The sequence below is a fragment of the Siphateles boraxobius genome, unplaced genomic scaffold (genome assembly GCF_051911475.1).
Source record: "Siphateles boraxobius isolate OS27281-9 unplaced genomic scaffold, OSU_SipBor_1 8, whole genome shotgun sequence".
In the NCBI taxonomy this organism is placed as follows: domain Eukaryota; kingdom Metazoa; phylum Chordata; class Actinopteri; order Cypriniformes; family Leuciscidae; genus Siphateles; species Siphateles boraxobius.
The window spans coordinates 33249635-33262826 of NW_027509208.1; the positions used below are offsets into that span (position 1 = coordinate 33249635).

A 13192-nucleotide genomic window follows, 5' to 3' on the forward strand; every position below is an offset into this window, starting at 1 on the left:
TTTTATTGAAAATGTTTGTCCACTATTATGTTGATCAGTGTTTCCTTTAGTTGGGCAGATTGACTCTTTGCTTTTTATGCGAGTTTGTGGTTTTGTCGTAGAGAAAAATTATTGACTGATCTCATAAATGACCAAAAGTAACTATTTGATGTCAATACAAATGTTAAAAAGACAGACTGTGTATTTAAAAAAAAAACATACAGTGTATTTAAAAATAGAAAATTTAGAATGTCTGATCTGTGCCAACAAAATATTGTTACTGAAAAACGTCTTTGGTTACGTATGTAACCCTCGTTCCCTGAGTATGGAACGGAGACGTTACGTCAGATGACGACGAATGGGGTTTCGCTTAGAACACCTATCGACTTCGAGTATTACAAAACGAGCCAATGGCAAAGAAATGCCATGGGTCTGCGGAATTTGCATAGCGTATCTCCGCCTTACCTCGTGGGTATAAAAGGAGGACGCCAGCAACATGCAGATATGTTTCTTCGCTGAGGAGCCAAGACTGAGGTCAGGCGATCCCCGCGGTATAGCGGAAAGTGGCAGGAAGACGTAACGTCTCCGTTCCCTACTCAGGGAACGAGGGTTACATACGTAACCAAAGACGTTCCCTTTTGTTGTCACTCCGAGTTACGTCGGATGGCGACGAATGGGGTTACCAGTCTAATCACGCCACCTTCTCAGCTGTCTTCCAGTGCCCTGCGTAAATTGAGATCCCTGTCGTAGACTGGACGAAGGACTCCATTTATCACAGGAATACCAAGGTACACTGGGAAGCATATCCCAAGCTAGGGGAAGTATGCAATTAATGCCAACCCAGAGGTTGAATACACATGTGACCCGAAGGAAACATATGGAGAACACTGGGGTATCCATCCGCAGGTGGAATATTTCAACCCCAGGGGTGGCAAGGTGGCTTGCCAAGGGAAAGACACATGCTCAGAGAGGCTTACAGTGGAAATACACATGTGGGGGTCGCTCAGGGGAGGGACCATGCACACGGGAGGAACCTAGCCGACGCGCAGGCAATAGACACTGGCGCCAACGTCAGGAGGGCTGGAGGAACTCAGGGCTATCGGGGAAGCTCACCTGAGGAGAATATCGCACGTATCCAGTCCGAGGAGTGTAATGGCGAGCAAGCGAAGACACCTGAGCGGGTCCAGTACTAGCTGGGCGAAGCGAGTACATGAGAGGACACTGGCTCCACTCGGAGATTGTAGAATCTGGCGAATGTGTTAGGTGTCGCCCAGCCTGCAGCTCTGCAGAGCGCGTACTGGACAGAGCAGTGCCAAGGCTGGGTCTGCCTCCTCCGGGGGCAGCGCTTGCAGGTTCACCACCTGGTCCCGGAAGGGAGTGGTAGGAACCTTGGGCACATATCCAGGCCGGGGTCTCAGGATCACGTGAGAGTAAGCCGGCCCGAATTCCAGGCACGCTTAGTCAACGGAGAATGCATGCAGGTCCCCTACCCTCTTGATGGAGGCCAGTGCAACCAGGAGCGCTGTCATCATAGACAGGAATTTAAGCTCGACTGATTGCAGGGGCTCAAATGGAGCACTCTTCAGGGCAGTTAGAACCACTGAGAGGTCCCAAGAGGGAACGAGAGGAGGGCGAGGCGGATTTAGTCTCCTCGCTCCTCTCAGGAACCTGATGACCAGGTCGTGCTTCCCCACCGACTTACCTTCGATGAGGTCATGGTGTGCGGCAATAGCAGCAACATAGACCTTCAGGGTGGAGGGAGACAGCCTTCGCTCCAGCCCCTGTTGAAGGAAGGAAAGCACAACGCTGATCGAGCATCTCCGGAGGTCTTCTCGGTGAGAAGAGCACCAGCTGACGAAGAGGTTCCACTTCAACGCATAGACGTGTCTCGTGGACGACGCCCTAGCGGAAGTGATGGTAGCCACCACCGCTGGTGGTAGGGTACTCAAACCTGCCTCGTCCCGTCGAGGAGCCACACGTGGAGGTTCCAGAGATCGGGACGAGGGTGCCATAGGGTGCCCCGTCCCTGAGAAAGAAGGTTCTTCCTCAGAGGGATCGGCCAGGGAGGTGCTGTCGCGAGGAGTACTAGTTCGGGGAACCAGGTCCGGTTGGGCCAGTAAGGGGCAACCAGGATGACCTGCTCCTCGTCCTCCCTGACCTTGCGCAAGATCTGCGCAAGGCGGCTCACTGGGGGAATGCATATTTGCGGCCCCGCGGCCAGCTGTGCGCCAGTGCATCCGTGCCGAGCGTGCCCTCGGTCAGGGAATAATACAGGTCGCAATGGGACGAGTCGTGAGAGGCAAACAGATCTATCTGTGCGTCCCCGAACTGGTCCCAAATCAGCTGAACCGACTTGGGATGGAGTCGCCATTCTCACATTATTCTCACAGTCAAAAAGAACTGTAGACAAATAACATAAATAAAGTCTATCTGGTTTGTAATAAGAGAGATTTAATGTCTTTTCAGTTGATTTCATCTAAGGCTGTGGCTGAAGTCAGTTGTAGTTCTTGTGTTTCTCTTTCCTTCAGTGATTCTGCTTGCTATCATCAAATGTCTTCAATATTGGCAATAAAAAATGAGGAGTTCTTAAATCATTTCTGATGTCTGTCTGTTATTCAGGTATCTTTGTTTAAATTTAATTTTTTTAAAATTGTTGACTTTTAAGGAATTAATTTGATTCATTCTAACTCGATTCTTCTTTGTTGAATTTGATTTACAATATTGGTTGTAATCTGTTGCCACAATTTTATTGTGTAGATTTAGTGTATTATTTTTTACAGTGTATGTTGCTGTCTGGGTACCTGTTGGCTGGCCTCGTCGGCGGCTCACTAGGTTTTGGAACAGAGTGTGTGTCTAACGTAAAGGAGACGAGGAGAAGAGAGACAGCGAGGTCTCTGGAAGACTTACATCCATGAGCGCTGCGTTGATGTAATTACTGCTCTCTCCGTCGATGGTGATGAGGAAGGGCAGGCAGCGGTCGGGCGGGAGGTTGTCCATGAAACGGTTCTTGTCGTGATTTCGAGGAAGGAGTGCAATGCTACAGTCTTCAGGCTGAGGCTGAGGGGTCACTGAGTTCAGCGTCTGGACAAGACACAGTGGACACATCATGATCACAGGTCTGCAGGGGACTTTTCACTGCAGGTGAGTCCAATTCTGAGCTTTTGTTGTTTGAGTCAAAGGCTGTGTGTCCAATCAAACTCTAAAGGCACAGATTTTGGCACAGATATAGGCACAGATTCATCTGTCATTTGGAAGAAACTAGTCAAATGAGCCAGATGCCAACATAGACAGGTTGCATGACATGATCTCAACCTCAAAGTTAATCACAAAACCGCACAAGATTAAAAATATACAACCATATATACTTGTTGAAATGAGGACAATGTATTTTGTGCTCTGACTGCCAAGGACATGAAATCACCAATTTTAGAGAGGTGTTTAGAAACCAAACACAAAATAATGCTGCATATTGTTGGAGCGTATGCAGTTCGTAGTAGTAAAACTGATTTTTGTGTGAATGTTGGGAATAACAACATTGTATACATTAGGAATAACTCCTCTTGTAAAATTCGGGTCCAGAAGTAAAGCCAGTACAGAAGCACTGCAGTAAATAATAAAAAACAGCACTTGTATGTACCTGGAATTCATCTTTGAGGTGAGAGGAATTGCTCTGGGAATCGATGCGGATCATGTCGTAGTATGCAGCTTTGAACTCGCACACAGGAATCGCCGTCTCGCCACACAGACACGCCTCCAGGATGGCATCGTGGATGAAGATGTACTGCTCCTGAGAGACAGAGGGATTATAGAGATTTTGAGAGCCAGCTACAGGTTATATTTTTCTATGCAAAGAAAAGGCATAGACCAGTGGTTCTCAACTCCAGTCCTCGGGACCTACTGCTCTACACATTTTTTTATGTTTCTCTTATCTGACACACTTAGCTAAGATCAAGGAGTCTCTCCTAACGAGCTGGTGATCTGAATCAGGTGTGTTAAATAAGGAGACATAAAAAATGTGCAGAGCAGTGGGTCCCGAGGACTGGAGTTGAGAACCACTGGCATAGACAACCAAAAAGCTGAAAGGAAAAACCATACATTTTTTCTACAACATAATCAATTAATAATATTTGGTTGGCTCTCACTTGTTTTTGCATGTGTTCATAAATTGTTTGTTTAAAGGGGAATTAGGCAACTCTAGCCATTTCTTCGCTGATTTTCATTTTTGTTGTCGCATATTGTCTCAACGAGCTCCCCATACAGCTATGGGGCGAATATTTCACAACACTATCGTAAAAAAAACTTGTGGCACCCTCCGCCCCCTTTCAACCGCTGCTCATGTGCATTTGTTATTATCGGAGCCGGCCAACTTTATCATGTGGAGCTATGTCTGCTGAGGTGGGTAATACATCATACACAGTATCATATGGCGTGTGTGTTAATGTCGAATTGCCGTAAAGCAGTTCGTGTTTCTCGCTCGTTCTCGCTTCTCACAAGACTTCCTATTTCCAACTTACCGGGACGTTAGTCCCCATGTTGCAAGGTTGGTTTTTCGCCTGGGAACGCTGGGGGGTGCAGGTAAAGTTACCATTCTCACCAGAACAGGTTATCTCACCATCCAGATGATTTCTAAATGGTTTTATTAAGTTGAAATAGTTGCCAATTTCCCCTTTAACAGCCAGTCCAAAAATTATGTCGCACAATTTGTCATGTTTCATTGTGTTATTATCACAAAATTAAAACAATCGATTCCAAGCACAACTACACAATATGCTTACATAATCTCTAAATAAATCGTTAATAATACTTAAATAAAGGGTGAGGATGTCCATTTTCCAAGGCTGGAAATCTCTTTTTGTCACTATTTTTGGGGCAATTTTAGGGCAACTACCACATTGCTTTAATTAACATGTAGAAGATGCAGTAATGTGCGAGTCCCACTGTAGCAAAATTGCAATATTTGCATAAAGCAATAAAAAAAGATACCTTTACTTAAAGCCTTTATATAAGCCTTTATATATATATAATGCATTATAACAGTATTTTTAATGCATTAATTACCACAGTTATCATGCATTAAAACACATAATAAACAAATGATTTCAGATGTAACGAGGAATCTGTAAATATTATAATGCATTTTAACATCGGTTACAATTATTTATAAAAAGATATGATGCATTATAACATACATTATGAATACCTTAATAATACAATATACATGAAGGTTTTAAGTAAAGTGTTACTTATGCCTCTTTTTAAAAAATAAATATGAGTTAGAACTATGAAATGCATCTTAGCAGAAATTATGACTTTTTTTTTGGTAAAAACTGCAGAAATGCAACAGTGGCCCTTAGTGGTCAAGACTGAGGTTTGATTCTTCACTGCTGCTTTATAGAGGCCAGTTAATATGCATGTTCAGCAACTGAGACAAGGCTGCTGCTTTGAGATAAACATTCGGTAATTCCAAACTTTTAGCTTACAGGGAAGGTTTCTCAAGTCAGTTTTATTTCTTATATTTAATTATATCAAATCTTATAACTAGTGGCATCCTAAAAACACATAAAATGGGGAGAAAATAATAGCGGCAACACTGCTTGTGCTTCAGAAGGCCACATACCTCAGTCTGAACCATGTTGATTCGCCTGGAGCGCAGAGCTTTGACGCAGTTGTAGATGTCCACCACCCCCTCTCTCTCTGCCATGTCCAGCATGATGTCAATCACGATGTAACATCCTGTCCGCCCGGCTCCCGCACTGACACGGACACAACAGAGGAGACAACCATCAGCCGTCTCACAATGGTTCAGCACTGATCAAACAAGCAGCAGAGAGACGTGAGGAAGAGTGTGTGTGTGAGCAGCGGCCCGCTATAAATGCAAAACTCTTCATCAGACATCAGAGATATGTTTTTGGTCAAAGTATAATACAATACAATGATGCGGATCCATCCTCATAAATGTGAAATACATTGAAATACAATCTAGATAGTTAGATTAGGCCTACTTCATTTTCTTTGTGACAAAGTATTGTAAAATATCAACCATTTGCACTACATATATTTCATGGAATAATTGATAAATGCTATTTATTCTAACTACAAACTCTTAATTACAATTGAAATCGAAACCTGTGACGCTCTTCAGAGCACAAAAAACAGATGTGTGTGTGTGAAATCAGCCATCTATCAGGCGGGTATTTTCACATTTGTACAGTTTCTGTATGGACTTTTTGTGCTTTTGACAACACTAAATTGTAAGGACAATTACACCGCAGCAATGGTCTAATTACAGCACTGCTGTTAAAAAAATCTGGATGTGTCAGTCAACATCAACTATTCAACTACTTGTTGTTTAGTGACTAATCAACCATCATGGCCCATCTTTACTGCATTAACTCTGGATGATCTGTGTTTGAAACCGTTCAGACTTTTGCCGTTTGACTAAATGTACACAGAATGCCATGAGAACAAAGACAGTAGCAATCAAAGACTGTTAACAAGTTGAAAAAGAAAAAGAAAGTTGCATCATGGGATTTTTTGTTGTTGTTGCAAGCAGCAATGCAGATGAGACCACATCCTGTTCTTGGAGCAAGAACAGCAGGCAACGTGGTAATGCAAAATGGTAAAATGGTTTTGGGCCCATTTATCACATCTGGCAGAAAGATTCATCCGAGCTGCTGTGATTCTGGCCAACAGTGTCAGATGTGGACGCTGGTAGATGTATGTGTGAGTGGGACAAAGTGACAGAACCGACCACAAGACCCCTCGCATATGTTGATGAGTTATGGTGTGAACAGGAAATGATGTCATAAACCAATGACAATGCATTCTCCTCTACAACACAGGACTGGTTCTACATCCCACCAGAGAGACGAGACGACAAGTACAACCATGTATAGAAAAGGATAGAAAATGTCAAACTGTGGATCAGTCTTTTCTGATGCTGTATTGTTCATTAAAATAGGATGAGTTCTGCACTCACCTTCCTGTCTTCAAATTAGAACAGAGGCATTATGACGTTTGATTAGCCACTTTTACACCTGAAAGCTGTTAAAGGCTGGTAAATTTGACAGAACACATTTCACAAAAGCTATGACTTTCCAAGCCCACTTTTATTAATTTTGGTTCTATTCACACACCACCGTCGTTTAGTGCAAATGACCGTTAGCCACTGATCTTTAGCACGCATGTTCACTTGAGCTCCAGGTTTACAGCACAAAGGCTTTCTGTTGCAGTACCTGCAGTGGACCACGATGGGCCCAGCGGTGGGAGGGTTGGACATCTTGACTCGTCGGATGAATGACAGCAGTCCTGTGGCGTGATACGGGACTCCATGATCGGGCCAGCCGGTGAAATGGAACTGCTTCACCTCTCGCACCTCATTAAAACCCCTCTGTGAAGTTAAGGGAAAAACACACACAAAACATTGAAAAAATTATATTCAAATATATCAAGTCAATTTATCGTCATTCAGCAATTCCACTGGCCCCAAGAAGTATCTCGACACTTCAGTCACACTAATGACAATACATCGAGGCAAGTGTAAAGAAAGACGCACAAGCAAAGCCTTTCTGCTATAACATCAAATGTAGTGTTGAAGATGAAGTCTGTTGTGGATGTTTCTGGTTATAGGATCATGTCGCTAAAGTTGTAAACTTTAAAGTTGTAAAAAAAGTAAAAATGCAAGTAGATAGATCTTTTCTTCCGTATTGTGTCATACATCCAAGTTTAACAGATTATCAAAAAATAAAAATTGTAGGGCAGCGACTTGATTCTATGCATGTTGATTGGATGTTGAGGTGTGGGCGTGGCACTCAATGCAGATGAGTTTAACCCTCTGGTCAAATTTTTTTTAATTTAAATTAAATTATTGTACTGTATTTTAGTTCGCTAATGTTTTTTAATTAATATTGTGTATTTTTAGTGGATTTATGCAGTAGTTACAATCCATTTGTTCACTTTTTGAGCATAGACCTGAAAATAAAATTTTTCAACTTAAACGGTCGTAAATCTTTAATGCTTTTAGAGCACAGACTTTAGTTTGGTCTATTTTCGAAGACGACAGTTGGCAGATTATTGCTGGAGTGAAAATAGTTTAAAAAAGGGAACTTTACATTTTTTATTTATTGTTATGAAAAATGCACCATTTACCATTCAAAATACCATTACATTTTTATACGTTTTACTCTAAACCTGTGAGAAAATCAAAGCCATAAATCTAATAAAGCTGTGCTCCAAATTTGAGGTTTTTCAAAAAATGAGCTTTCAGTAATAATTTGTTTAGGTGCACTAACAAATGATTCCAGTAGATGAAATTTGTCTCCCATTAATTTCCAATGCGCTAATTTTTGACCATGAACAATACAAGTGTGTCCATGATTTTTGTTCGAATAGCACCAGAGGGTTAAAGGAGTAGTTCACTTTAAAAAAAACAACCTTTTGCTGATAATTTACTCATCCCCATGTCATCTAAGATGTCCATGTCTTTCTTTCTTCAGTCGAAAAGAAATTAAGGTTTTTGATGAAAACATTCTAGGGTTTTTCTCCATATAATGGACTTCATAGGGTACCACACGGTCCAAGGTCCAAATGACAGTTTCATAAAGGAAGTGTGAACTCAGTTCTCCTCTCAAGTTCACACAGGTGTAGAGAATCACATAAAAGTGGGCATGAAATGTGAACAATTCATTTGTACACTTTCATAAATAAAATTGTGCCTCTTAATGTTTAATCAGACTGTCATAATGTCTCGGTTACGTATTTAACCCTCGTTCCCTGAAGGAGGGAACAGAGACGTAGTCAACGTGTCGGCTGATTGGGATTGCGCTCAGGGAGCCTGTCATTAGCGTGCGAGATCCGCATCTCACACTCCGCTCCGCGACGCGGGTATAAATAAGGAAGTGGATGCAGGCACCAGTTGTTTTTCGCTGAGGAGCCAAGCGGAGCCCAGAGTCAGCGGTGGTCGAGCAATAGTGCCGACGGGACTACGGCTCCGTTCCCTCCTTCAGGGAACGAGGGTTACATACGTAACTTTCAGTCGCTCACGTACGACATAGTCAACGTGTCGACTGATTGGGATTCCAATTAAAACGCCACTAGTGCTGCCACCTTCCAGTGCTTAGACAAAAGCCTTCTGAAAAGCCTTCATTATTTGAGGTGGAGATGGGACAGGGCTTAGGCCAGGCCCGCTGTTCCACAAGACCACTGGGAAAGCGTTCTCTTTCGTTGGAAAGGAATACGCTGCGGAAGCCACCTCCTGTACACGTATGGACTGGCCGGAAGACCGGGCAGTACAACATATGGAATGTCACTGGGGTGGCTCCAGCCTATTACAGCAGACAGTGATGGCAGAGCAGGCTCTGCCGAGGGAAGACACGGCCACGCCGTGAATACACATATGGGATCGCCGTAGGGATCTCAACAAATGGACCCAGCCTAACACAGGTTACACCAGTGCATACGGGTCATAGGCCTGGCTTCGGACGTTCTGCCACATCCGTTGCCGAAGGGTATGGAGGAACTCGACAGGGTTCGTCTAATAAGGGGAACTCTACTGGAGCAAGAATTCCGCACGTATCCAGTCCATAGGAGGGAAATGGCACAGCAAGTCAACACTTCGAAGGCAAAATGAAGGTAGCCACATGTAGAGGGCCAACCTCTGCTTGGAAACAGCCTTACCTTCTGCTGGTCTCCGTAACAGACAAGAGCTGGTCTGAGGTCCAGGCTTTGCATTCTGAGCAAGTATAACTGCAATGGAGCGGACGGACAGAGAAAAGCCAGGGCTGGGTCTGCCTCTTAATGCTCTTTATTGGTCTGCCTCACATAATCACCAGCTGATTCAAACACATTCAGACTTCATACATGATGTAGAAAAGTGGAGTTTGACACAAGTAGACACAGACATTTAATCTAATGAAGGCACACATTTATAATTGTGAGCTCAAAAGTGTCCACATACTTTGTGGGGCTGCTGTATATGGCCTATGCCTAAATGAGAAAATTAAACATTTCAGTCTCACCCTCTCCAGAGTAAAAGTCCTGACAACGTATTCTGCAAGCGGCTCCACCTCCACAAATGTCACTTTGAAATCTCCGTAAACTTCAGCATCATCTGGCCAGTACTTATAGCATTTCACCTACAGGAGGACGAGACCAATTAAACGTAGAATACAGGACAAAAAGACGCACCGTCTACAAATCACATGCACTAACGCAACCTGTTAGACATTCATTTAATAATACTTTTTAATAGTAACTGTAACAATACAGTTACCATATCGATCGATACAAAGCAATACAGAAGCATCTTGATTCACAGCAGTAACATTTATTAATTTCTTATATGTTAAAGCTTAAATCCCGCTTGGACATGTTCAGTCCTATGATAATTTGCTCCATTTGTTTTTTTTACATAAACCCACACTTATGTTTGAGCTGTTTTAACTGAAAGCATATCTTAAAATATGTCAGTACCATTGTTTTGTCTCAAGATGCACACAAATAATATTTTTTTCTAAGGCATGTTTATAAAAGCCACTTGAATGTCCTAATTGAACTAAAGCCTAATCCTGGCTTAATCTAAACCCTGTCAGTAAAACTGGGCCAATGACTGCTGTGAAATCATTTCGGTAACACTTTACATGAATGGTTCATTAATGCATTAACTAACAATAAGCAATACATTTGTTACAGTATTTATTAAACTTTGTTAATGTTAGTTAATAAAAATAAAGGTGTTCATTGTTTGTTCATGTTGAATTAACTAATGTTAAAAAATACAACATTGATTTTGATATTGTATAAGTAAATGTTGAAATTAATATTAACTAAGATTAATAAATGCTGCAGAAGTATTGTTCATTCTTAGTTCATGTTAACTAAGGTAGTTAACTAATGTTAACTAATGAACCTTATTGAAAAGTGTTAACATAATTTCATATGCACTCACTTGTGCATGATGATATAATTTAACAAAACAACCACAACATGCAAAAATATACAAAATACATACGTACATACACATGCATCAACCCTTTGAGAAGTGTCAAAAACAAGTGTTTTCTTTCTTTTGATTTTGGGGTGAATTATGACCTGTTACTGACAGGCTTTGTGAGATTCACTTTGAGCAGATGAAATATGATCTGGTGTTCTCGATTACTAGTGCTGGCTCACTCTTCAAAAGGGTTTTTGCAGGCTGGGGCCTTCAGGTCACATCACAGAGCACAAAAACACAAAACGGCCCCTCAGCAGGCAGTATAGTGACATACCCGGCCCACCTCCACTAGGTTGGTTACCATGACGATACAGGCCGACTGTTCCTGCCAGATCATCCTCCAGAAGTCGTACACTGTCTCGTGGACCGGGCCTATGGGCAACATAAAGCTTTGATTTTATTTCTTTAAATTTAGGCTTTTGTTAAAACTACAGTCATGTACATTTGGACACACTGAAAACATGCTATTTAAAGTCTTTGTATACCATGTGCTGTGATATACAATGCCTAGCATAAGTGAACACACCCATGCTAAAGTTGACTAAAAAGAGGAATAAAAAATCATCTTTTGGAAATGATCTTAATGCCTTAATTTTAAAAAAATTTGGAAAAATCCAACCTTTAAGGACACCAATTTTATTTGTGAATGAATAATGCATCGTAAATAAATAAATGTTCTTCCTTAAAATACAGGTTGCACAAGTCAGGACACCCCTATGTTAAATTCCCATAGAGGCAGCAGATTTTTATTTTTAACATCCTGAAAAAGTTCACTTGGCCTATGGAATTAAAATATCCCCACATCATCACATACCCTTCACCATACCTAGAGATTGGCATGGGGCACTTTCCATAAGATCATCTCTCAATGCAAATCAAACCAGCATAACCAAACCAGCATAACACCATGCCAATCTATAGGTATGGTGAAGGGAATGTGATGATGTGGGGATATGTTAATTCCAAAGGCCATACCTATAGAACTTTATCAGGAACTTTAAACTAAGGCATTAAGATCAATTTCCAAAAGATCATTTTTTATTCCTCTTTTTAGTCAACTTTAGCATGGGTGTGTTCACTTATGCTAGGCGCTGTATAATGCAGAATTTATTTGTGTTATATCAGATTTGTATTGTCAATGGTACATGTAATCTGGAAGATATCATTTTAGACTGTTTGTTCATCTGTTGTTACATAGATACATACATACTAGTAGATTGTTAGAATGATATTTGCTAAATGGTTTTGGATTTAAGAGCATACACACGTTCACAGATAAAACAGAAAGCAACGCTTTCTAAATGTTGCGACAATGATTGTCACGGTACAGTTCTTGTATTTAAACACCTGTCAGTTTTTGTTCTTGGTGATAAAGAAAGCAGTATTTTAACATTTCTCATTTACCTTGAGTTGCAATGTAATGGCTGGGCCTTTGGTATCCCTGCAAGAGAAACGCAAACAAGGATTTAGTTACAACTTTAAAAGAAGAAAGCAGCAAAAAATTCAAACAAATACAGTCAAGTTATCTGAGATTAATTCATTTTTACAGTGGGCTACCAGGGCTTGACATTAACTTTGTTGCTCACCAGACACTGTGGCTAGTGGTTTTCCAAAGGTACTAGTCGTTCTACAAAGATACCATGGGGAAAAACACCCATATAGATATTTTTTATATGATCTCATAATTTGACTGCAGGTTTATTAGGCTGCTGTCACTTTAAGACCTGACGCATGGATGCATTATAATGTTACACATGCATTTTCTTTCTCAACTGTTTACGTTCACTTAAAGCATAACTGGCTGTGTTTACGTGAATACTCTCCAAGACCGGCATTATTGACATTATTTTGTGTGTATTGGACTGTTTAAACTCAATAAGCAGTGAAAACGAACTCAATTTAGCACTGAGAGACGGCTTTATGTGCCGCACTTTGAGCACAAAATCTGCAAGAATGAGTAAAATTATGCGCAATCCTATGCTAAATTCAAGACCTGTAACAGCAACAATATTCATCTGGAGCGAATGAAACGAGAGAGTAAAGGGACACGGGTTTGTGTGTAACTCCCTGTTGGGAAGATTAGAGAGAGAGAAAGTGCAGCTGGTATTGTGCATCTATACTGATATTTCAGTATCGATATGTATCGAAAAAATTATATTGCACTTTATTATTTCAGATGCCTTTAAATCGACAACAATTGAAAAATGTATATATTATATATAA

General features: G+C 41.3%; 1 protein-coding gene across 26 annotated transcripts in view; it reads right to left on the reverse strand.

The window, feature by feature from the left end:
- The window catches only part of ptprk (protein tyrosine phosphatase receptor type K), a 238228-nt gene that overhangs the window by 8419 nt on the left and 216617 nt on the right, over positions 1-13192 (reverse strand). For all 26 annotated transcript variants that reach the window (XM_077221141.1, XM_077221139.1, XM_077221143.1 and 23 more), the window contains 7 exons: positions 12374-12410; positions 11244-11341; positions 9996-10112; positions 7215-7369; positions 5597-5732; positions 3617-3766; positions 2887-3060 (listed from right to left, as the gene is read on the reverse strand). In XM_077221141.1, the coding sequence (XP_077077256.1) occupies positions 2887-3060; positions 3617-3766; positions 5597-5732; positions 7215-7369; positions 9996-10112; positions 11244-11341; positions 12374-12410 (867 nt within the window). The remainder of the gene's footprint in view (positions 1-2886; positions 3061-3616; positions 3767-5596; positions 5733-7214; positions 7370-9995; positions 10113-11243; positions 11342-12373; positions 12411-13192) is intronic.